Source organism: Lolium perenne, chromosome 2, assembly GCF_019359855.2.
Source record: "Lolium perenne isolate Kyuss_39 chromosome 2, Kyuss_2.0, whole genome shotgun sequence".
Taxonomy (NCBI): Eukaryota; Viridiplantae; Streptophyta; class Magnoliopsida; order Poales; family Poaceae; genus Lolium; species Lolium perenne.
In genome coordinates, this window is record NC_067245.2 from 4,093,874 (window position 1) to 4,119,127 (window position 25,254).

General features: G+C 48.1%; 2 protein-coding genes across 2 annotated transcripts; both read right to left on the minus strand.

Moving 5' to 3' along the window:
- Positions 1 to 1,397: 1,397 nt before the first annotated feature.
- Positions 1,398 to 2,620, minus strand: LOC127328171 (uncharacterized). Its single transcript, XM_051354792.1, has 3 exons — positions 2,501 to 2,620; positions 2,152 to 2,436; positions 1,398 to 2,078 (listed from the first exon to the last, which is right to left on the minus strand). The coding sequence occupies exons 1-3, from the start codon at positions 2,618 to 2,620 to the stop codon at positions 1,398 to 1,400; spliced, it is 1,086 nt and encodes a 361-aa protein (XP_051210752.1).
- A 54-nt stretch (positions 2,621 to 2,674) lies between these two features.
- Positions 2,675 to 3,046, minus strand: LOC139835110 (uncharacterized). The gene has a single exon (XM_071825088.1). The coding sequence runs from the start codon at positions 3,044 to 3,046 to the stop codon at positions 2,675 to 2,677; it is 372 nt and encodes a 123-aa protein (XP_071681189.1).
- Positions 3,047 to 25,254: the final 22,208 nt, after the last annotated feature.

Consider the following 25,254-nt stretch of genomic DNA (forward strand, 5'->3'; position numbering starts at 1 on the left):
GTGTCAGAGCCCCAGGTCTCGAGTTCAAATCCTAGTTTTCGCAATTAAGCCTAAAAATTGCTGTGGCCCCCCTCTTTAGCCAAAAATTCTTCAGGGATTCTTAGCAGGGTCCTAATTAAGATGATACTCATATACAAAAATACACTATTCGCAAGGTGCGGATAGCCACAAAAATGTTAGTTCCTGAGTCCTTTTACTGTATATCAAATGAGTTTTGGCCCATTTATTTTCGTGATCCAACGGCCGACAATAGTACAACTAATTTTTTGTACTAACCTCCGTCTATAAAAGGATGTCTCAACTTAGGACAAATTTGAATGTATCTAGATACTAAAATGGGTCTAGATACATTCAAATTTTGACAAAGTTGAGACATCTATTTATAGACGGAGGGAATCAGGTATATTCTAGATAGTTCACTAGTATTAATCCCAACCCTGCTTTCCCCAAAGCTGAAGGGGAAAACTGCAATTTCACATGACGTTTTCTTTTCATGCAATGGAAGTATGGAACTCGGTCACCGTTTCTGCCATTGTCTGTTTAGATTGGCCGTGACCACTTTTACTACAGCATCAGGCTACAAACACTGTCAAGGATACTGACATATATATTAGTATCTTATTACTTTTGCATCCAAGCTAGCTGTGCATGTATTACTTCTGCCATTTTGCAAACATTTTCATAACCTAATCTGCTTTTTCCGTTCTTGTTTCCTGCAGAACATTGCCTTTGTCTTGCAGATCCTCCTTTTCATCACCCACAATGCGAGTGAATTCCGGTGGCAAGCTGTAGCAGCCACTGCAATTGTGTCGCCTCTCTTGATCACACCCCTCTACTGCACGCGTATGCTTAGAGACGTCTTTTTTTTTCTTCCAAAGTTCCCCGGGGGGGGGGGGGGGGGGGGGGGTAAAAATTCCCCACCTGAATTTTCATTTTCAGATTTATGTGGGCTAGACTATCCCAGGGGAGAAGGGAATCGCCACAGCCCGGCGGCCCCGACAAGTTTATATTACAAACTCACACAAACCCAACCCAACCAACTTTCTTATCTATATTTTTTCGATAAAGGGAATATATTAATATCAAGAAGATACCAATTACATCCAGCCTCTGCAACAACGCACCACCCTAATGGCACTACGGATGCACACACAACCAAAAAAGGAAAAAAAAAAACTAAGAAACAAAAATCCCGCTACAGTAGCTCGGGCCTAACAACAGCAATACATCCACCACCATGACAACACCTGAATTACAGACCCTCCAAAAAACGACGCCTTCAAGAAGGGAACAGTGCTCAAACACCGTCGTCGCCCGATCAAAGATCTTAGGTTTTCACCCTGAAGATAGTCCCCGCTCTCAAAACAATGCATCCACCAATGCCCCCACTTTCTTATCTATATACATGAGGGAGGAGGGGAGAGGCGCGGGGCAATCCAGCCGCCGTGCGCCCCAAGCAAGGAGACCCAGGAGAGCACGTCATCACGTCGGTCCAGAGGGAGACGACACCTCCAAAGAAGGGCGTCGTCGCGGCAGCACTTGCGAACCAGCGCCAGAGATGGGGCGAGGTTTTGAAAAACCACCCCGTTCCAATGCTTCCAAAGATGCCACAGGCAAAGCGGCCGGAAGGAGGAGCTCGTAGAAGCGGGGATATCCCCGGGCAGGGAGACGAGGGCGGCATCCGAGGCCAGCAGCCTGGGCGGCGGCGAGGCGCCGATGCTATCCCAAAAACTCCTGGCAAAAGGGCAGCCGAAGACGAGGTGGGAGCAGGTCTCAATCACCTCCCCGCATAGCGGGCAGCTACTCTCTTCCTCCGTCAGGATCGTCTTCCGGAGTAAGTTGGCACGCGACGGGAGGCGGTGCTGGACCAACAGCCAAGTGAAGACCCGCACCCGTGGCGGAGCGTGGTTGAGCCAGACGAACTCGAAGAAGGGGCATTGCACGCCGCCGAAGGTGCGGAGCTTGTATAGCTCAACAACCCGGAGTCTGCCATGGGGAGCGGCACAACGCACCAGGGAGCGAGCATCGGGCAACGTCGTGCAGCTGACGGCGCTGAGAGCAGCCAGGAGGAGGGCCCTCTGAGCAGAGGCGGGTGGTAGATAGCCGGGGCGCGAGGAAAGCGTCCAGGCCCCGCGCAAGGACGTGAGCGACCGTGGCCTCCGGCGTGGCGAAGAAGGAGAGCAGGTGAGGGAAGGCCACGCTCAGCTCACCCATGGGGAGCCAAACGTCGATCCAGAAGGACGTGGCACTCACGTCGCCGAGGGAAACCGCACTGATGGAGCGGTACAACGGCAGCAGGCGACGGAGCGCACTCCAGTGAGGCCCACACAGGGCCACGCTACGCTCCGCCGCGAGAGAGTTGCCGCCAAGGGGAGACCAGACCCATGCGGGCCACGAGGTCTCGGCCGCGATGTGGAGCCTGTGGAGGAGTTTCACCTGGAGGCAATCGTTCACGCAGTGATCGAACACCGAGCCCACCTTCCTCCTTGGACCGGAAAACCTGGGACCAGGCGATGAGGCATTGCGCCCCGGAAACGCGGTCCGTGGCCGCCCAGAAGAAGGCGCGACGACAGAGGTCGAAAGCTTCCAACACTCCCGGGGGAAGGTTGAGGGCCCCCATGGCGTAAGTGTGGAGTGCGTCGAGGACGGCATTGACGAGCGCGAGGCGCCCTCCCTAAGATAGGAGCAGCGCCCGCCACCCGGAGAGGTACTTGTTCACCTTGGCGATGAGCGGCGCAAACGCCGCCAGCTTTAGCTTGTCCGCCGATAAGGGGAGACCGAGGTAGGTCTGGGGGAACCCCTCGACACTGCAATCGAGGACGCCCCGAACGACGGTCATCACCGACTCGTCGACATGCATGGGCACCACCGTGCTTTTGTGGAAGTTGATGGCGAGCCCGGTGGCGAGGGAGAAGCTGTCGAGGATGCCTCGGAGCCTGTGCACCTCACCCTCCTCCGCCCGGAGGATGATGAGTGTGTCGTCGGCGTACTGGAGCACAGGGTAGGGGAGGCCGTCGACGAGGGGGTGCTGGAGGCGCCCGTCCATCTTAATCATCCGTTGCAGCACATCCGCCACGATGAGGAAGAGGTTGGGGGAGAGGGGATCTCCCTGCCTGAGCCCCCGCCGGAGGTCAATCCACCGCCCAGGACCCCGTTGAGCAGGATCGCTGACCTGGAAGTGGTGAGGATCTGATCCATCCAATCGCACCACATCGTCGGGAAGCCCAGCGCCACAAGGATCCGCCGCAGACTCGCCCACTCGATCGAGTCGAAAGCCTTCGCAAAATCAAGCTTCAAGACCAGGCACGGCACCTTGCGCCGGAAGCAAGTCTGTACCAGCTCGGTGGCGTAGACGAAGTTCTCGGATATGCTCCTGCCGGCAAGAAAGCCCGTTTGGTCGGCGTCGACGAGCCCCCCGATCTGCAGCTGGAGGCGAGACGTGAGAGCTTTGCAGATCATCTTGAGAGAGCAATTTTGGAGCGAAACTGGGCGGTACGAGCTGGGGGCGAAACTTAGAGACGTCTTCGTCAGGGAATATGCTATGGCACCCTCTAAGGCTCTAACACGTGCAGCAGTGATCTCTGCGGCAAGCTGCTGTTCTCTGAGGAAGTGTAAAAAGCGTACTTCTGAAGAAGGTGCACCGTTTGGTATGCATGGGTGATGCTGCCTGCTGTCTTGTTAAAGTTTAGCTTCGTGCATGCACCTGATAAACTAGGCATCACTCGTGGATAGTTGACATCGATGCAACTGAGCCTGCTGGAGTTCGATATGTCTGTGTGCTGTTATCTATGATTGGGCTTAAAGTTGGAAATCAAGATGCGTGCACTTGTGTGCGTTCTGTCCGGCATGAGCAGCCAACTGTGTAAGCTATCAACAGTTACGGTGATAGGATTACATGCCTTGTTTTCTGGTTTTATAAGCTTCCTCTGAGGAGCTGTAGCATGCAGTTAACCCAACCCATGAACTCCTGGTTAAGTACATTATCTTCTGAATTTAGTCCATACACAGATCAAACAGTTAAATGAATTACTTTGCATCCATTCAAACGGGGATTCTATGAGTGCAGTGAAGGTCTTGTATGTCTTGCACTTACAGATCAGCTGATGGCCAAGGCGTCGGACCTAACAGGTTTCATGGGAAGTGCTGCTTCAAGTTGTTCAGCTACTGTTCCAGTGCCAGGCCAATTGTTGATCACAGAAGGGTGATCGGTAGATGTGGTGATAGTTGTGTCGTATGGATGTTTGGAACCTAGATTGTGTTGTGTGGTGTTTTCTTTTGGTTTTGTTGAACTATATAGGTAAGGTAGGTTTTTTACCCCGTAGTATGGTTTTCGATGCTGAGACCATGCAGCGGGTTTTCCTACCAAAAACATTCCATTTTTGAAAGGGGAATGATCCCAATTGGAAAAGGTGCGATGCGATCCATAGCCACATTTGATACACAATGAATTTGGGTTTTGAATTCTCTTTTCTAGGTGCGCGATCCTAGAAGCAACACGCCCGAGGTTTGACTGCATGTACATTTTCCCTGCTTGTGTAGGACGAGGCAGCAAGCAGAGAGCGCACGCGCGAGAGGAGAAGAGGCCAACGAAAAACCGCCGGCGTATACCTCATGGCGCCGCGGTGTCTTGGCCGTATGGGGAGGCTGGTTCACGCGATGTCGCCGGCGGCGTGTACTCCGGCACAATCGGTGTCCGCTGAGGGTGCTCCGGCAGGGGCGACCTGAGAACACACGAGTGGGAGTCATCCGGAGCTCCACTGACTCATCGACATATCCATCTCATGTGTTCCCAATTCGACCCTGCAGGAACTTCCTCGCATATGCGCTACCCTATTCTTCTTGTAAAGATGCTGACCGAAATCTGTTTGCCGTCGATCCCTTTTCTTCAGGATTTGGTCTTATAGCTTTTCGTGCGGCCGAGGGAGAGGATCTGACATCTGAGGTGTTGTACTGCTACTTGCTGGTCGCCGGGAGAAGTACGCACGTACTACTCACTGTGTCGTCATTGTGTCGATGCTCAACAGGCGGACAGAGCGGGAGCAACTGAGCAAGTACAGCTTGTACTGCAGCCACCTGGTCTTGCTCGCCCCGGTAGTACTGCTTCGACGGAAGTACCTATCGACTAGTTTCAGCTAAGTACAAGTCTGTAGGAGCATTACAGGAGTGAAATCAACATGTGATTGCAGGATGGCCACTCATTCACCAAGGAAATGGTCTTTTTTTTTGCGAATGTCTTTAGCTTTGTCTTAACTTGTTCACGCTGAAAGAAAGCGGACTTCAGCTGCAGGTTGTTCCATCTGCACTATCTGGATAAACTACTCCCGTTAGAGAGCTGCAGTAACCCTGTTTAATTGACAACTGACTTCCCCTATAAAATCTGTTTTGCTAATTCTCATCAGACTGAGATTTAGTTAGTGCTCGGTCAGCTTCATAGCCATTAGATATTTAGATTTGATTTGTAATTTATGCGCCTCTACATGTTGCAAGTGTGCAAGTGGGAATCAACTGACAAAAAATTGTTCACTCGTTTTTTTTTTTTTTTGTTCACTCGCAGTACAAAAAGTATTCTTGCCGTCCATCTTGCGGCTCTCCTGTAAGTGTCGTCCTGTTGCTCGTGGCCGAGGATGAAGGCCACCCCTTCCTGACGAACTTGGGCGTGCTTGACGCGCCGCTGCCATGTCGGTGGTGTGCATCCAGATGAGGACTGCGGCGCGGCCACGGTTCTAGTGGAGATGCAGATGAAAGCAACACGTTGCAGTTGTTCATGTGGCCGTTAATGACTGTTTACATGTCTATGTTAATGGTTGTTAATTTATCTGGTAAACAAATGGAGTGTAGGCAACCAAACGGCTCTCCTCGTGCAAAAAAATCGTATGCAGACAACCAAACGATACCCACAACGTAACTGAATCCCTGTTTTTGCTTGGCCCTGCTCACCTCAGCAGTGCCAGATCGAGACGAAAAATGTGATGTAGGCAACCAATGCATCCTAGCAGATCGAAGCTGAACTTTGGACAGTGAAGCCTAGCATGACACTCAGCGGTCACTAACTAGTACAGAACAAACCTATTATCCCGGCCCGTAAGACCCTTTTATCTCGGCTGGGCAACCGGGATAACAGAGACGGAACAAAAGTCCAACCTTTTATTCCGGCCCGCTTATTAACCGGGATATATAGTTCACTACGTGGCTGCGATGCAGGGGATTAGGTTGGAGTATCTTTTGTCCCGGCTCGTAATCCCAACCGGGACAAAAGGTTTCATTTTTCATTTTTATTTATCATTTATCATTTATCATTTGCTTTTTTCATTTTTCATTTTTATTTTCTTTTTGTTTGACTCGTTACTCTCTCACTTTGACCATTGTTAACACTAATTACACTTAATATATACTTAAATTCTACACTTGGTCACTTACCGGTCGATCACCCATCTTCAGCATGCTTAACTGCTCGGTTCTTTCCTGCTGTGCTTCCACGAATGTGATTGTACCTTGTTGTAAATACTATCATAAGATAATAATATAGAATTCCAATGTGAGGAATTTGAATATGCATATAATATGGCCAAATAATTAATATCTTTAAATCTATAAACCACAACTCGACAAATAATATATGCATAACAATTACAAAATGCGAGGAATTTGAATATGAAGTAAGTTTGTTTTTATTTATTTATTATTATTATTATCAAATAATATATGCATTATTCATATAATGTGGCCAAATAATTAATATCATTAAATATTTAAACCGCAACTAGACAAATAATATATGCATAACTATTAGAAAAATGTGAGGAATTTGAATACGAAATAAATGTTTTTATTCATTTATTATTATTATTATTATTATTATCAAATAATATATGCATTATTCATATAATATGGCTAAATAATTAATATCTTTAAATGTTTAAACCGTAACTAGAAAAATAATATATGCATAACTATTAGAAAAATATGAGGAATATGAATATGAAATAATTTTGTTTTTATTCATTTATTATTATTATTATTATCATATAATATATGCATTATTCATATAATATGGCCAAATAATTAATATCTTTAAATGTTTAAGCCGCAACTGGACAAATAATATATGCATAACTATTAGAAAAATGTGAGGAATTTATATATGAATTAATTTTATTTTTATTCATTTATTATTATTATTATTATCATATAATATATGCATTATTCATATAATAGGGCCAAATAATTAATATCTTTAAATGTTTAAACCACAACTGGACAAATAATATATGCATAACTATTAGAAAATATGAAGAATTTGAATATGAAATAATTTTTGTTTTCATTCATTTATTATTATTATCATATAATATATGCATTATTCATATAGTATGGCCAAATAATTAATATCTTTAAATGTTTAAACCGCACAAGAACATCTGGTAAGATATTCATATAATCATAGCGTACGAACTTCTGGTAAGATATTCATTTTACTTGTGTGCTCCAGAACTCTCGACTAATATGTAAAGAATCTAAAATGGACATAATGCACATAAAGAATTCTAGTACCTTGTCTTGTTATTTTCTACCTTTTTATGTATTAGAAATTGTAGTCTACAAATGCATATCTTTTAACATCGCAAACTCAATCACCGAATTATTCATATATGCAGTATTCATATTGGTGGATTGGATAATAGCATGTGTCACCTTGGTGAGATACAATTTAAATTCAGTGAAAACCTTTTGGATGAGTTTTCAGATGATAGTTTGCTCTTCTTCAACAGAAACTCAATTCGGCTCCCGGGTGCGTATGATCCCTCTACCATAAAAACATATTTCCAAGTGTTAAAAAATTTTGACAAAAAAATTTACATGTACATCTCCATAATATATGTGTATTCGTCCAGTTTCACGAAAAAGTGATATTTTTTGTAGTCTAAGCGAAAAAGAGAAAATTTATCTTGGGACAAGTCTTTGTTTCAGCACCGAATTTTGTCTTTTTTACACACGCCACATGACATGTCGATTTTTCATGAAACGACTTTGTGAGCGTAGCACATGGAGATGTACGTGCGAAATTTTTGTTTCAAATTTTTTGACATTTTAAAATGTGTCTAACATGTATTTCAAAATAAAGGGAGCATACGCTCCCATGTGCCAAAACATCACTCCTTCTTCAAGGCAGAGACACAATCCTAGATACTTATGCATCCCACATAAGAAAACTCGATCATATACCCTGGAATATGCATCCCCAAGAATATGGCCAAATAATGTGGGGAATTTGGATACGACATAATTAATATGCGAGGAATCTGTAAACTGCAAGCCGAAAAATATGAGAAATTTAAATAACAAAAAAATATTCGATATATTGAAACGATTCATAGTTCATACAAATATAGAAGACCACCATCTACTCATCATCTCTAAATATTGAGACGATCAACATGGCTATTGTAGCCAACCAGCATCCAATGCCTCCTAGCAATCTCGAATCCCATGCGAGCGTCTAGAGCGGCATAATGCACTTGCTCGTAGCTCAATGGAAAATTGGCTCATCCAAAAGTCAGCTCATCTTCTTTTTCTTGCATGGCGATGTCCATCTTCTTGTACTTGTTCCGCTTCTTCGTCTCAAGATTTTTCCAAATGGTAGAGTTTGCCAGATCATATAGACTCGGAGTGGGCTTGTTGGTGGGGTTCGGGAGTATCTTCTGGAGGTCGTACGCAGAAGTAATATGAATACCGTAGGGACTCAGCATTTGCACATCATTGCCGATAGCCGCGGCGCAAAATCTGATGTTCCCGTCCTGCAAGAACTCCTTGAGAACTTGTGGCACTTCATCGGCACAACAAATCTGGAATACCAAAGTCTTGGACGCCACTGAGAGTTGAAGGACGGCGGCGCGCTGATCACCCTCGCGAGGGTTGGTGAACTCATAGTCCAAGCCGACGCACTTGGTCGGTGCAGAGTCGAGAAAGTCCCTCTTGAGGTCGCGGATCTACTTCTCCACTCTTGATGCACGGAGAGCGACCGTGACCTTGAAAGCCATCCCTTCGGCCATGAGATGGTATATCCGAGATCGAGGAGCCTTGGCGCGCGTGAGGTGCTCCATTGAGGCCTGAATGTCGACGGGAGAGAGAGCTTTTGTGGGAGCGATATGAGAGATGTGAGAAGAGATGTGTGGCAATGGTGAGGAGATGTTAAGCATATATGAAGGTGAGGAAGGTGAAGATGAAGAGGCTGGCCGCCGGCACCGGCGACCCGAATTCTGTGCGCGTCGGCGACCCGAATTCTGTGCGCCAGTGATCACGAGGACGATCGGGTTCCGCGCAGGAACGAACCGTTGGATTTTATGTTCTGGCTCGTGTCTCCAGCCGGGACAAAAGAGCTGCCAGCAGTGACAAGGTATTAACTTGTCAATGCCTACAAGTAGTAGACTAGGGTTTCGTTGGATGTAGAGGGCAAGTAGATCTCGAAGGTGTTATCACCAGATTTTGGCCAAATCAGGAGGTGGGCCGTACGAGAGATGGGCTTGGAAGATTACGTGTAGAAGATCTCTGAAGCGGCCTTGCACGAGGAGTTTGGGCTGGATTGCCCGTGTATCTTTAATTATGGTAGATTGTATCTTAGATTAAAAGTTAGAGTTTGTATCGTGCACGGTGGGGATTATTCCCACGTTAGAAAGTCCCCTGGACTATAAATATGTATCTAGGGTTTATGGAATAAACAACAACACACGTTCAACCAAACAAATCAATCTCGGCGCATCGCCAACTCCGTCGTCTCGAGGGTTTCTACCGGTAAGCGACATGCTGCCTAGATCGCATCTTGCGATCTAGGCAGCACAAGCTCCACGTTGTTCATGCGTTGCTCGTACTGAAGCCTTGTTGATGGCGAGCAACGTAGTTATCATAGATGTGTTAGGGTTAGCATAGTTCTTCGCGTAACATGCTATCGTAGTGCAACCCTTGCATGTCTAGCCGCCCTCACACCTATCTTAGGTGTGGGGGCGGCACCCCGCTTGATCATTATTTAGTAGATCTGATCCGTTACGATTGCTCCTTGTTCTACAAGGATTAGTTTAATATCTGCAATAGTTAGGCCTTACAAAGGGGGGGAGGATCCAGCGGCACGTAGGGTGTCGTTCGCTAGTCCTAAACAGGATGTTCCGGGGATCAACTTCGTGTTGGTTTTTAGGCCTTGTTTAGGATCGGCTTACGATCACCGTGCGTGGCCGCGAGGCCCAACCTGGAGTAGGATGATCCGATTATGCGGTGAAAACCCTAAATCGTCGTAGATCTAATTAGCTTTATATTGATCAAGCAGGACCACCATATATTCGTGCACCCTGTACGAATCATGGGTGGATCGGCTCCTTGAGCCGATTCACAGGATAACCTGAGAGCCGATCGAGGCTCGTATTTAATGTTTACGTGTATGCCATGCAGGAAACTAAGCGAGGCATCTCCATCACCTTCCTGACCAGGTATAGGTCAGGTGGCACGCCCTTGCACTCAGCATCGGACGTGTGACCAGAAGGCTTTGCGGGCCGTCGCTCGGAGGGACCTCAGCCAGCCGCAGCTCTAGGTTGTTCCCGGCTCTACAGTGTTGACCGTCGCTGCCCGCCGGTGGGTTTTGACAGTCAACACATTCTGGCACGCCCGGTGGGACAAGCTTCTGCATCAACCACATCACCATCTACATCTGAGATGGCGGACGGCACGCTAGTCACCTACGAGGAGCTGCCCGACGAGCTCAAGAAGAGGTATGACGAGATCAAAGTCACCCTCGAAGCCGACCTCATCGGCTCTTTTCAGAGAACCCGTTCCCATGGCATCAGATGGAAGGGGTTCTCACCGCAAGGTGCACTCGATGGGATAGACCTCTCTGCCCCGTCGGAGGAACGCACCAGGTCCCTGCGGCAGGAGATCAACTACTTGGTGGCTCACTCGCTACACCGTCACTCTGAGAACCTGGTCAACACGTTGGAGCGTGTCGCTCTTCGCGTGATCCAGGAGATCATGAGGCACCAGTACTCGCCGTCAGGACCAGCTCTCGGGACGCATCAAGGAGAGTTGCCACTCCAGTCCCGTCCACCGCTGCCATATGCATTGGCAGCACCAGAAGTGCCGGCTACACCGGCATTCGTCGTCTACAAGATTGGTGGTGACCCTAGTGACTACCAGTTCTTGCCTGAGGCGCCTAAGGAGATCCCTCACGGGTACACGTGCACGTATGTGCCGGATTGTTGCAACTGGGCACTCACAAACCAGGCCACAACATCAGGGACTTCTGGGAAAACAGGAGGAACGTCAGCGACAGAGCTTGAGAAGCAGACGTGGCTAACTAAGTACACCACCCCGACGAACCTCCAGAGCTCAGCTCCTGCAGTTGGCTCAGAGCTGGAAAAGCAAGCATGGCTGGCTAAGTACGCCACCCCGGCGAATCTTCAGAATTCGACTCCTGCAGCCAGCACAACGGATCAAATCAGTACCATACTGAGAGACCAGTTCGGCATGGTACCGAAAAGGAGGGCAATCGGCTATTCCAAGCCGTACCCCGATGACTACGAGATGATCCCGCTACCACCTAAATATCGGCTCCCTGATTTCTCCAAATTCAGTGGATCAGATGGTTCCAGCTCCATCGAGCACGTCGGCCGATATTTGGCGCAACTAGGACCGGCTTCAGTGTCGGATCAACTACGCGTGAGGCTCTTCTCACAGTCCCTCACGGGATCGGCCTTCGGATGGTATACCTCTTTGCCACCAGACTCCATCCGGACTTGGAAGCAGTTGGAAGAGCAGTTCCATATGCAGTACCATTCAGAGGCTTCCGAGTCTGGCATTGCCGATCTAGCACAACTACGTCAGAAGCGCGGAGAAACTGTGACAGAGTACATCCAGCGCTTCAGGAATCTTAGGAACCGATGTTATTCGGTTCGTATAATCGAAAAAGAAGCGATCGAGTTGGCAGTAGCAGGCCTTGCAACACAGCTCAAGGACATGGCCTCCCAAGCAGATTATCCCTCACTGGCGCACATGGTTCAGAAACTGTCAGCATATGAACAGCGCCACCCGGACCTGTACCAAGACAAGTTCAAGCGTGCAGTCGTCCTGGTCGATGCGGAGGAAGACGAAGTTCCTGCGGGAGACCAAGAGGTAGCAGTGGCTGAATGGACCCGGGGAGGAACCCCCGTGTCCTGCAAATGGGTAAAGCCACCAGGCCCACCCAGGGGATTTGATTTTGACGTGACCAAGACTGAGCAAATCTTCGACCTCCTGCTCAAGGAGAAGCAGTTGACGATTCCTGAAGGTCTCAAATTCCCCACGGTGCAAGAGCTGAACGGAAAGCCATACTGCAAATGGCACAACTCGCTCTCCCATGCCACCAACGACTGCAGGGTATGGCGTCAGCACATCCAAGCGGCGATAGAAAAAGGGCGTCTAATTTTCAACCAGTACGCCATGAAGGTCGACACCCAGCCCTTTCCCGCCGTTAACATGGTGGAGTGCACTTACCCTGAAGGTTGCCAGCCAGGATCCTCGTTCAGCATCAACATGGTAGGACCTGGGAACCACTCTGGCAAAGATGGAGACGAGGTCAGCTGCTCTCGTAGCAAGGACACAGAGGAGGCCGCTCCACGCGATCGGCTCCATCATGATGGCAAGCGCTACGTCACAGAGGGAGAGGTGAAGAACATAAGATATCAGCGACCCCTCTCTGATCACCTCCTCAACAAGTATGTAAGTCAGTATGACCAACGCCGACGGTCCAGAAGGGGATCGTCTGGCTAGAGAAGCCAGAGGATATCGTCGGCATGATCATGAGGAGGAAGAGCACGAGCGCCGTGCCACGGAAAAATCAAGGGAGCAAGATGACAGCAACAGACACTGGGACTGCCCCTTCTTCAGACACTGCTGGGATTCAGGAATGAGCCGATTGCCCACAATCGGCAATTGCCCAGAATGCAACCAGAAAAAGAAGGATGCAGCCAACGTGTCTGTGTTCAGGCGCTTAGGGCCTCTCCCGCCACAAAGCAAACGTGCTGAGTCCCCTCGGTGGGCAGATATCGAGGATTCCGAAGACGAGGGACAAGAAGAAGAAGAGGACAGGTACCACCATCCAAGGTGGTGCCCTGACGGACTCAGCCGTTCACAAAAGCGCAGGGTTCAGCGATTGCGCGGCCTGGAGGAAGCCGAAAGGTTATACCTGCATACGCTAAGGAAGGCACGGCCTGATCTGGCTGCGAAAGTTCAGCGAACCCTGGATGAAGAGGGTCGTCCACGGAAAATGGAGTGGCGTCCCAAGCAAAAGAAAGCCGATGATGAAACATCGGCTGGCACGAACATGGTGCTCGTCCTTCCGACGGAGCTTAGTGCTCCACGATTCTACGATGCGCTCAAGGTGGACGACAGCAGGCGCATCAAGTCAGAGGTTGGGCTGGTTTTGTCCACCAGCCTGACCGAGTAGCAAGATTAAACCAATGAGCAAACGGGGCGAGGCTGTTCCTTGTGATCGGCCCCAAAATTATGAAGGAACATTACAGAACCTTCAGTCAGCGCTCCAATGGATATGGAGGCCGATTCCAGCAATCGGCCAAAATTGTCTTCACCACATGTTCTGCTTGTGTTCAGCATCGATCCACTGGGCAGCGGCCACGTCGGCGGATGAAAGTCAGCACGAATCCTCGCGGAGCCGACGTGCAAGCGCAGTACCCTGGCTAACCATAAAAGCCGATATCTGCAGTCATCTGGCAGATTCGGCTCGGGGGGCATATAGTCAGATGAACATGTGCAGATAAACATGTGTAAACATGCGTGCAGTGAAACATTGGGGGCCGATTAAGAAAAATCGGCCAAATAAAAATTTTTTTTTTGCGCAAGAAGCGAAGCCGATGCGCAGCCATCGACTCTAGTACAGTTACACAAGACCAAGACCTACTGGCTATATGTTCAGAGTTTGCATCAACATCGACGTTCAGTGGAAGAAAGCTGATCAACGATCTGTGCATCCTCGCCGGTATTCTCGCCTTGATTAAGGCTCGGGGGGCAGCTCGCCCTAAAATATCTTTAGAGAGCCGATTTTGTTGGAATCGGCTGTTTCTGCATTACAACGTGGAAATCAATGACGACGCGTTGGCTCGCTTTGGATGGGGCTCGGAGGGCGACTCGCCCGAGAGGTTCTTGGCTTTGGGAGCCAATTTTTGTTGGAATCAGCTGGCTCCACGTTGCAGCTGTTCTGAAGAATGATGCTTGGTTACAGAGTCATCAGTTTCAGCATCCAAGCTGATTCAGCAACAGTTCCGGGATTCTTTTGGGAACATCCGCTCAAAATCAAAGGAAGCCGGTCTGCTGCGATCGGCTGCACCCAGTGCTATCGTCATCGGCAGGGCTAGTTAACTTGGAAGGATGACTGAATTAGCTTGTCTCGCTGGTCATTAAGCATTGGTTAGCAACCGTCAAGGTCAGATCGGCTGAGTCGGCATAAAGAACATCGGCAAAATCAAAAGAAATTTTTCATTGATAATAAGATTTCTTACAAAGAGGAGCCGATTGTTCAGCAAAAGGGACAGATTGCTACTGCTAATCCTACGCTAGTAGGTCCCTATTCTAAGGACTGTTGCCGTCTTCGCCGACGCTGGGGTAGCTGCCCTCATTGCTCTTTGTCGGCGAATCCCTCGGTCTTGCCGTAACCTTCAGCGGAGGCTTCTTCCTCGTCATCATCATCGTCCTCGTCTGACCAAGCCCAGCCCCGGATGCGTTTCGCCGGCAGTTCGTCGGAGGAGGTGTCGTCCTCCTGTTCCTTCTTCATGTCGGAGGAGATGTCTTCGTCTTCGACATCCTCTTCTTCCCTTTTGGTGACGGATGTGAATTTACCCCGGAAGGGAGGGTCGTCCTCACTGCTCTCCGCCTCCAGTGCTCCGTCAACCAGGTACTGGAGGTCATCTTCCCCGTCGGTTAGGGGCATGTCCCCATCTGACCAGACGAGGTCCTCGCCCTCCGGCACGAAGTCAAAGTCCCACTCCTGCTTGTCCCAATGTTTGGGAGCCCGGCGGTTGTACGCCTCCATCTTGTCGTGCTCTGGAACCAACTCGCTTGAGGAAGAGGATTGGAGAGAGACGGAAGACGAGGAAGAAGACGACATGGCTGAGGGAGAAGAGGGTTTTTTGTTGCCGATGGCAGGGACGGAGGAAGGTGATGAAGAGGGCTGATCGATCGGCACAGTTAAATAATGAGAAGCCTGGTGGAAATTTAATGTCATTACAATTTTCGAGGAGATGACGCCAGAGCTATCGAATTTTGCAGAGAAGCTGAGAAGACAGGGCATAATGATGACGGATACTGCAACAGCTCTGCTCTGCCACAACATGACCCTTCAGAGGAAAAACAGAGTGGTTTTGGAATTATCATTGCCAAAACCAGGGGGGCATGTGTTATCACCAGATTTTGGCCAAATCAGGAGGTGGGCCGTACGAGAGATGGGCTTGGAAGATTACGTGTAGAAGATCTCTGAAGCGGCCTTGCACGAGGAGTTTGGGCTGGATTGCCCGTGTATCTTTAATTATGGTAGATTGTATCTTAGATTAAAAGTTAGAGTTTGTATCGTGCACGGTGGGGATTATTCCCACGTTAGAAAGTCCCCTGGACTATAAATATGTATCTAGGGTTTATGGAATAAACAACAACACACGTTCAACCAAACAAATCAATCTCGGCGCATCGCCAACTCCTTCGTCTCGAGGGTTTCTACCAATGGCGACATGTCGCCTAGATCGCATCTTGCGATCTAGGCAGCACAAGCTCCACGTTGTTCATGCGTTGCTCGTACTGAAGCCTTGTTGATGGCGAGCAACGTAGTTATCATAGATGTGTTAGGGTTAGCATAGTTCTTCGCGTAACATGCTATCGTAGTGCAACCCTTGCATGTCTAGCCGCCCTCACACCTATCTTAGGTGTGGGGGCGGCACCCCGCTTGATCATTATTTAGTAGATCTGATCCGTTACGATTGCTCCTTGTTCTACAAGGATTAGTTTAATATCTGCAATAGTTAGGCCTTACAAAGGGGGGGAGGATCCAGCAGCACGTAGGGTGTCGTTCGCTAGTCCTAAACAGGATGTTCCGGGGATCAACTTCGTGTTGGTTTTTAGGCCTTGTTTAGGATCGGCTTACGATCACCGTGCGTGGCCGCGAGGCCCAACCTGGAGTAGGATGATCCGATTATGCGGTGAAAACCCTAAATCGTCGTAGATCTAATTAGCTTTATCTTGATCAAGCAGGACCACCATATATTCGTGCACCCTGTACGAATCATGGGTGGATCGGCTCCTTGAGCCGATTCACAGGATAACCTGAGAGCCGATCGAGGCTCGTATTTAATGTTTACGTGTATGCCATGCAGGAAACTAAGCGAGGCATCTCCATCACCTTCCTGACCAGGTATAGGTCAGGTGGCACGCCCTTGCACTCAGCATCGGACGTGTGACCAGAAGGCTTTGCGGGCCGTCGCTCGGAGGGACCTCAGCCAGCCGCAGCTCTAGGTTGTTCCCGGCTCTACAGTGTTGACCGTCGCTGCCCGCCGGTGGGTTTTGACAGTCAACAGAAGGTTTCAGCCGAAAAGTGCTCGACGAAATAAAGCTAGGGTTTGTTCAACAATGATTCGATGATCCTCTCGTCCCTCGACCCCCCCTTATATATGAGGCGGAGCCGAGGGATTCATATTGTACACGTTACAAAGTCCGGGAAGGTTCTTAACTCATCCCGTAAGATTACAAACAACTCTTCCTATTACAACTCTAACTTTCCTTAATAATATCTTCGGGCTTCCGAGTCTTCCTATATTTCGGGTAGTGGGCCTTCATCAAACCCCGGGTACTATCCTTGGCAGGCCCATTGGGGATGCCTATGTCATTAGCCCCCGAGATTTTGCTTGAATCGTACAGTCAGGGAAAATCTCCCCTGTTTATTTTTACTCGACAACTTTGACTTATCTATATTTCTTCACATGAATTTCTATATTGTACAGGGATAATGGTAGTTGGGGCTAGTTCATCTGACGGATCAGGTACTAGTTAACTGCTCTAGTGGCAATCCGCAAAAACCTACTTCAAGATCACGTCCCTGGACATGATCTCGGGATACTGGTGTAAACTTCGACAGGTGCCGCTTAAGGTCTTACCATTCTGTCGAGTCCCAGTTAAATTTATCGGGTACCTAACGCGTCCGTTAGGATTTTTCTTCGTATCTGTTGATACGGATAAAAGTAGCAAACCATCGTCAGAGATGGGGCCACGCCGCACAAAACGGATCTGGGGTCTTACCTTCGCAGTGTTTTGCGACATTCAGAATTTATTCGCAACTTTTGGCGTTCTGAGAATATATTGTCGAGTGCTTATTCGGCTGTTGGAATAGCACATTTCATCGAGTCAATGTATGACTTATATTGCTCTCCCGATGGGAGTATATGTAGAGTTATCTTTATAACTCGAAATATGCTCCTTCTTCCTTCCCTTACTTTTTTTCTTTCTATTTTTCTTCTTGATAATTTTCATCGGGAACGCGAACAGCGTTCCCGATGGGAGTAGCCCCCGAGGCTACAGCCAAGGACTTGTGCTTGGTTGTAGGCTCAACATTTTAGTACACCTTGTCGCTATATTGTCATTCTTTCTCGATATTTTCTTCTTTTCATCTCTCGGGTGCGCGAACAGCGCTCCCGATGGGAGTAGCCCCCGAGGCTATGAACAAAAGCTTGCGTTTGATCATAGGCTCCCGCAATTTCTATATTGTCATACTCGAAATTTACTTTTTTCGAAGTAGCCCCCGAGCATTTGGGCAAAAACTTGTATTTGATCAAAGGCTCCCGAAGTATTCAATAACTTCTCCTGTCGCCAATCTTCTTTTATTTTTCTTGTCGACATTTTTCCCTTAGTCAAATTTACTTCATCTCTGTTAATAGTCGTAATTTTTCTGCCTTGTGGGTCCATTGTTTCCACCACGTTGACACGTCGTACAAGTGGGGGACACACGTCCTCCGCTTTTCCTGGCGCACGTACTGTAATGCCTGTTCCATTCCATCCCAGTAAAAATACTTTTTTACCCTTCATCTGCAAGATCTTTTTTTACCGCACGATTTCTTCATCCAACGGTGCATTGCTTCGCGCAATTCCTATATAAACCTTTCTTCAACCTCCGTTCGCACCTTCGCTTGCGCCGCACCACTGCTCCTCTTTGCAAAAACTTCCACTGCGCCCAACTCTCTTTGATCTTACGCACGCACGAACTTTGCTTCTCCAGTGCCGTTGATGCCACCGCGCGCGCGTCTCACTCGCCACGCACTCCGTAATCCAAGATGGCCGCTGAAGATCTTGAGTGGGAGAGATCTAAAATCTCCAACCAAGACGTCAACATGCTGAAGAGGCTAGGCCTGATGAAGAAGGAGGACGCCATCCGCTTTCCCAGCGAAGAAAGCTACCCAACCCCTCCAATGGAGTACCGGGTTAGTTTCGTTGATCACCTCATCCGCGGCCTTTCTGCCCCAATTCACGATTTCCTCCGCGGCCTTCTTTTTGTTTATGGGATTCAGCTGCACCAGCTGACCCCTAATTCCATCCTCCATGTCGCCATTTTTATCACTCTTTGCGAGTGCTTCCTCGGAGTCCCTCCTAACTGGGCTCTGTGGAAACGCATTTTCTGCCTCCGCCGCAATGGCTCCCACAACGCCACCTATAACATAGGCGGCGTTGTTATCTGTGTCCGAACTGACGTTGATTACTTCGACGTCAAATTTCCTGATTCTGTCCAAGGGTGGCGCAAAAGGTGGCTTTACATACACGAAGAAAGTGCCAATTCTGTTGAGCACAACATAGTCCCTTTTGACGGAAGTGCCAAAATTCTGCGCCGCCGCTCCTGGGATGCTGAAGCTTCCGAAGAAGAGAAAACGGCGACAGAAGCACTTATGTCTCGTATTCATCAACTTGAAAATACTCGAGGCAAGGAGCTGCCTGGTGTCCAAATCACCGCCTACTTCCTTAGGATTAGAGTGCAGCCCCTTCAGGCTCGCAAAAATCCCCTTTGGACGTATGCTGGTGCAAATGACGCCAATAGGCTCTCCAAGGATCTTTCTTTGAAGGACTTGGAGAAGCTTATTCGAAGAATTTCCTCGCTCAGCAAGAAGGATCCTATTCCCTCCTCTTGCCGCGTGGAACCATATAGTGCCGCCAATCCTCCCCCTCAGGTATTTTGTCTTCTCGAATTTTTTGTCTTGTCCCGAACTTTTCCTGCATCATATTTTATTGATATCTCTATAATTTTTCTTTTGTCGCTATTTTCCTGTAGAACCATCCTACTTTGGCGTCCCTTCCTCCTCTTCCTGAGGATGGAGAAGTCGAAGAAAGGGCTATCGTCGCCGAAGACAACCAAGACGCCCCCTCGTTTATGAATGAACCCGTAGATTCTCGAAAATCTGCGGGTTCTTCCGAAAAAGATGCTGCCTCCGAGGGCACCACATCGGCACAATCTCCTCCTCCTGCTGTTTCTCCAAGGAACAAAAGGAAAAGGAATGACGCCGAGGATTCCGGCACCTCCAAAGCCGAAGAAGTTGATCCTTCACGTCAGAAGGTGGCTTATGATCCATATCTTGAATCCCTCATCAGCTCGTAAGTTGTCTTTACTTCTTCTTATCTTTGTACTCGAAGTGTTTTGTCTATCTTGCTTTTTATGCTGTCGTCTTTTGTTCGCAGTGATGATGAGGAAGAACCACCAACTCTTGACGCGGCTGCTCGAACGAGCTCGTCGCGTACTCTAGTTGTTTCAGAGACACCAGCTGAAGGAGAGAAATCCTCGCCTCCTCAACTGAATGTTGGTGCTCCCACTCCTCCTTCGAGCCCCCTTGTTCCTTCCCCAAAAAGGACAAGGGTGGAGCCAGTCGTGGAACCTACCCTTGAATTGGGTAACTCCTCCAATTCCTTCTTGGATGACGTAAGTTCTCAATCTGCTTATCACTGTCTAAATTTCCTCTTGTTTTCTTCTGCATGCCTTCGTATTTTTCCCATATCGACAGTTTTGCTTTCTTTTTCCTTTGACAGCCTATGGTCAAAGAGCTTCTTCGCATCGGTGCCCAATTTGTTGGGTACCGTGAATGTGCTAGCAAAGCTGAAGGTACTAATTTTTTATGACACCCGCTTTACGATTTCCTGCTCCTGCTTTGCTTGTATTTTTAAAACTTCTTGATTATTGTTGCAGAGAAACTTGCAGAAGCCAACAAGCTTGTCGACACTCTCACTCAGAAACTAGAGCAGAGTGAAATGGCTCGCAAGAAGGCTGATCTTGATGCTAGCCGGGCTAAAACAGAGGCTGAAGAAGCCACAGCCAAAGCTGCTGGTGTCGAAGATCTGCAGAGGAGATTGGCTGACGCCGAAACTGCTTTGGATGAACACAAGGCCTCCCAAGCTGCTCGTGAAAAGGTAATCACCAAACTCTTGACCTCGCAGAACCGGCGCTTTGTCGGTAGTTTTATCGTACCCTTCTATCCTTTCCTTTTTTAATATTAATTTTCCCTCCTGCTGGCAACCAACGTGTATTTTCCTCGGCAGCCAAAACAAACCAAGAATTTGAGCTTGAAGATCCCGACAATGATCCTCTTCTAGACGCACTCTCTTTCTTGGAATTTCATGGAACTGAAGTTCGCGAGGGCATAGATCATGCCGACGCGGGTTTATCCAAGTTGTTCCCCTACTTCTTCCCCAAGAAAGAGGAGCCCAAGACTTTCCTTGCCCTTGCCAAGGAATTTAATTCGTCAGAAGATCTTGGACTGAAGATGCGCCAGGAAAACATGAAAGTTGCTGTCGAAAGCACTATTGCCTTGGTCGCGGACAGCCAACAAACTGTCGACTGGACGAAAGTTGGCGCCACCGAGCAGATAGAACGAAAGAAATGGCGTTCGTTGATCAAGGCAGCTAAGCCCAACACGAAGAAAATCTTGGCCTATCTCGGGATCAAGCCAGCTTCGACTCCCAGCTCCTCAAAGCCGGAGGTCTAGTTGAACGCCTTCTCTTTTTCTTTCTTTTGTTTTTAATGATGTCGCTAAAGTAGTTATTTGGCGACACGTACTCCATTAGCTCCACTGTAACGCCTTTGTAATTATTCCGAAAGATTAATGAAAACTCTATCTTGCTTGTTGATTGATGTCGACTTTTGTTGTTAAATTTCAGTTGGTATTTGATAACTATACTCCGTCTTCCGCTCCTTCCAATGCTTCGCCTTCTCCATCTCGCTCAAGGAGAACTCTTACTAATACTACACCTGTCGAAGATTCCTTGTCGCAAGAATTGGATGAACTTCGGCAACAACTTCAGTATGCAAAGAAGCAAACACTTGTGATGATGGAACAGTCTCGTAAGGCATCTGAAGCTGAAAAAATTGCACTTCAGCAAGCTCGCGAGGCCGTGGCTGCTAAGGAAATCACTGCTTCCGAGGCTGAAAAGGCGACTACTCGAGAAAATTTCATGCTCGAGTTAATGAATGAAGCCAGCGCGGATATGTCGGGTATGCTTATCGCATCCTCCCCCCTCTTTTTGTTATAAGACCACGATACCATCCGTCTTCATGCCACGTCACTTAAAATTTTCTGCTCTGTTGTTTGATAGATTCCTTTATTGATGCTGCTGCTGAAGAAGAGAGGGTAAATACTAGGACAAACCTCCTTGTTAACCTTGCCCTTGACCATGGTTCTCTGCTCGGGCTACCCGTGAGAGGACCCGACAGTTGTCGTATTTCAGGATCGCACCTCTCAAACTCGCGACTTCCTTGACTTCTCGTGCAGGACCCCGTCTATGGTTTATAACTCCATGTTTCCTCGGAACATTCAGCCACAAACTCTTCCCGGCTAATGGGGAAATTTAAGGATTCCCACAAGATCCATGGTTTTGTCAAAGCTCAACCTGTAGCCGGCGCTGTGTTTGCCCTTATCATGCTTCTTATCCGCCACTCGAAGCTTGACCTGACCCAAGTTGTTGCGAAAGTTCATGAGAAGGTAAGGCGTCGAAGAGTTGGTGTCGACCGAATTAACACGAAGGTTTCGCCTATAGCCGAAGAAATGATTGAAGACCTTCTTCGAATGGATGCCGACTTTTTTGCAGACGGTCATTATGCTGATTTTCTTGGCGCTGCTCCCGAAGAAGGCAGAATTACCCTTGATGACATATTGAATCACGACTAATTATTTTCCTTTGGTGGATGACTCTTCTTTGTAAACCACGATTGTGATTATATTGTGAAGCAATCATCATATTTCTATATTTGTCTAGCCCCCGAGTGTTTCGGTGGCTATTTTCTGTATTTGTGTATTGCGAGGTTTTGAACCAAGGCATTTATTCAATATGTAGTTTTGGCGAGTATCAGCCCCCGAGCTTCTTTTTCGAGTACTATTTTGTATTTTTATTGACTCGCGAGGTATTTTAATACCAAGGCGAGGCTTTCTTTTTTCGAAGAACTATATTGAAATTCGTCGGGTCTGAGCCTTTGAGCGTGTCGATGAAGAAAAGCTATATTGTCACTATCTTTATTATATTGCAGCACCGCGAGCCCGCCTCATTAAAAACCTTTCCCGGCCCCACTCGGTGCCCCGAAAAAGGAAAAGAGTGTGTCTGAAAACTCGCGGGCGTTTCAGTACATTGAAGTTTTACAAGGACTCTATTTCAACTCTAGGCGTAGAACCGCCTGAGTTGCGCCACGTTCCAGGGGTTTTGCTCCTCCACCCCTGTCTTCTTGTCCTTTATCCTGTATGCTCCTCCTCCGATTACTTCCGTGACAATGTAAGGGCCAAGCCATGGTGACTCGAGCTTTTCATGACTTTTTTGCGTGAGCCAAAGAACTAGGTCTCCCACTTGAAAGGATCTTGGCCGCAAACGTCGACTGTGGTAATTCTTCAAGTCCTGTTGGTATTTGGTTACCCGAGACAGTACTTCGTCTCTAGCCTCGTCGAGTGCATCGACGTCATCTTCTAACGCTTTCCTCGACGCCTCTTCATCATATTCCACGACTCGTGGAGAATCATGCTCTATCTCGATTGGTAGTACTGCTTCTGCTCCATGAACCAAGAAGAACGGAGTTTCTTGTGTTGCTGTGTTTGGTGTTGTTCGTATGCTCCATAATACACTGGGCAGCTCCTCTGGCCAGGTGTGTCGAGCTTTCTCCAGTGGTGCTAACAAGCGTTTCTTGATGCCGTTGCAGATAATTCCATTAGCTTTCTCGACTTGACCGTTGGTCTGCGGGTGCGCAACTGACGCAAAGTGTAACTTGATACCCACTTCTTCGCAATAATCTTTGAACTCGTGGGATGTGAAGTTACTGCCATTGTCTGTGACGATGATGTGGGGCACTCCAAATCTGAAGACGAGGCCTTTTACGAATTTAACTGCGGATGCCCCGTCTGGTGAGTTTATCGGCTTCGCTTCTATCCACTTTGTAAATTTGTCGACAGCTACTAGCATGTACTCCTTTCCTCCTGGCCAGGATTTGTGTAACTTTCCCACCATATCGAGGCCCCATTGAGCAAAGGGCAAGACAAGGGTATTGGCATCAGCTCTGCTGCAGGTGAGTGGGGTTTTGCGGCAAACCTTTGGCACGCGTCGCAGGTTCGTACTATCTCCTTTGCGTCCTCTATTGCTGTCAACCAGTAAAATCCAGCTCGAAAGACTTTGGCAGCAATAGCTCGGCTACTTGCGTGGTGGCCGCAAATTCCTTCGTGTACATCCTTCAGGATCATCCTTCCTTCCTCGGGTGTGACGCACCTCTGTAGTACTCCCGAAATACTTCGTTTGTATAGCTCCCCTTTGACCACAGAAAAAGCCTTTGATCGTCTAATAACTCGCCTCGCTTCAACTGGATCGTCGGGTATTTCCTTCTTCAGGATGTATGATATGTACATCTGCATCCATGGTATCTGTATCATCATGACCAGGTCCTGATCTTCTTCTTCTTCCTCTTGCTCTTCCTTGGTAGCCCCCGAGGGTTTTTTTCTCCTTCTTTTTTGGTTTTGTCGACTTCGTAGATCTCTCTGTTATCTCTTCCCAAAATACACTTGGCGGAACTGCAAGACATTGCGACCCGATGTTTGCAAGAACGTCGGCTTGCCGTTGCTCAATCTGCTGATATGATTTACTTCGCATCCATCGAACAACTTCTCGAGCTCGTTGTAGACTTCTTTGTATGCTATCATACTATCGTGGACTACGTCGCATTGGTTCATGACTTGCTGAGCCACCAACTACGAGTCGCCAAAGATTTTTAGTCGAGTTGCGCCGAAAGCTTTTGCCATCTTCATCCCATGTATGAGGGCTTCGTATTCTGCCTCATTGTTAGAAGCGTTTGGGAACGTCATCCTCAGGACGTACTTCAGCTTGTCGCCTTCTGGTGATATTAGTATTACACCTGCACCAGCTCCTTCTAATCTCTTGGATCCGTCGAAGTTCATGGTCCAGGTTCTCGATAAATCTGGTGGTCCTGTGTTTTGCAGCTCCATCCACTCTGCGATGAAGTCTGGCAAAATCTGCGACTTGATTGCTTTTCTTTTTTCATAGGTGATGTCCCGAGGGGAAAGTTCTATTCCCCAAAGGGAGACACGACCCGTAGCTTCTGGATTGTTTAGTATATTTGACAAGGGAGCTTCGTTGACCACTATGATCGGGTGTGCCGAAAAATAGTGGCGCAATTTTCGTGCTGTTGTGAACACTCCATATGCTAGCTTTTGGTACTGAGGGTACCTTTGTTTTGAGGGCGATAAAACTTCGCTGACAAAGTATACTGGCCTCTGCACTCCGTGGAGTTTTCCTTCTTCCTCCCTTTCGACGACAAGGACTGTGCTTACTACCTGGGGTGTGGCCGCAATATACAGCAACAGAGGCTCCTTCTCTTTTGGCGCCACCAAGATGGGGGGTGAAAGATCGAGATGTCGCCTAGAGGGGGGGGGGGGGGTGAATAGGCAATTACAAACTCTCGCGGATTTGTCTTGTAAGAATGCGGAATTAAACTAACGTTTAGTTTACAAGCACAAACCCTAAGTATGCTAAGTTCAACTAAGTGTAACAATAGCAACTAGGGCTAAGCAAGATAGGCACAAGATATATGTAGCACAAGTGATAGCAAGATATATGAACTTCAAGCACGATGGCTATCACAAGGAAAGAGAGCTCGGGTATAGAAATAACCGAGGCACGCGGAGACGAGGATGTATTCCCGTGTTCCCTTGCTTTGCAACAAGGTACGTC

Coding starts and splice junctions, on each gene's coding strand:
- LOC127328171 (XM_051354792.1), bottom strand. CDS start 2,620: ATGGGGGCCCTCAACCTTCCCCCGGGAGTGTTGGAAGCTTTCGACCTC. Junction 2,437..2,500: donor GCCTCATCGCCTGGTCCCAG/GTTTTCCGGTCC, acceptor GATTGCCTCCAG/GTGAAACTCCTCCACAGGCT. Junction 2,079..2,151: donor TCGCCACGCCGGAGGCCACG/GTCGCTCACGTC, acceptor GCCTCTGCTCAG/AGGGCCCTCCTCCTGGCTGC.
- LOC139835110 (XM_071825088.1), bottom strand. CDS start 3,046: ATGGACGGGCGCCTCCAGCACCCCCTCGTCGACGGCCTCCCCTACCCT.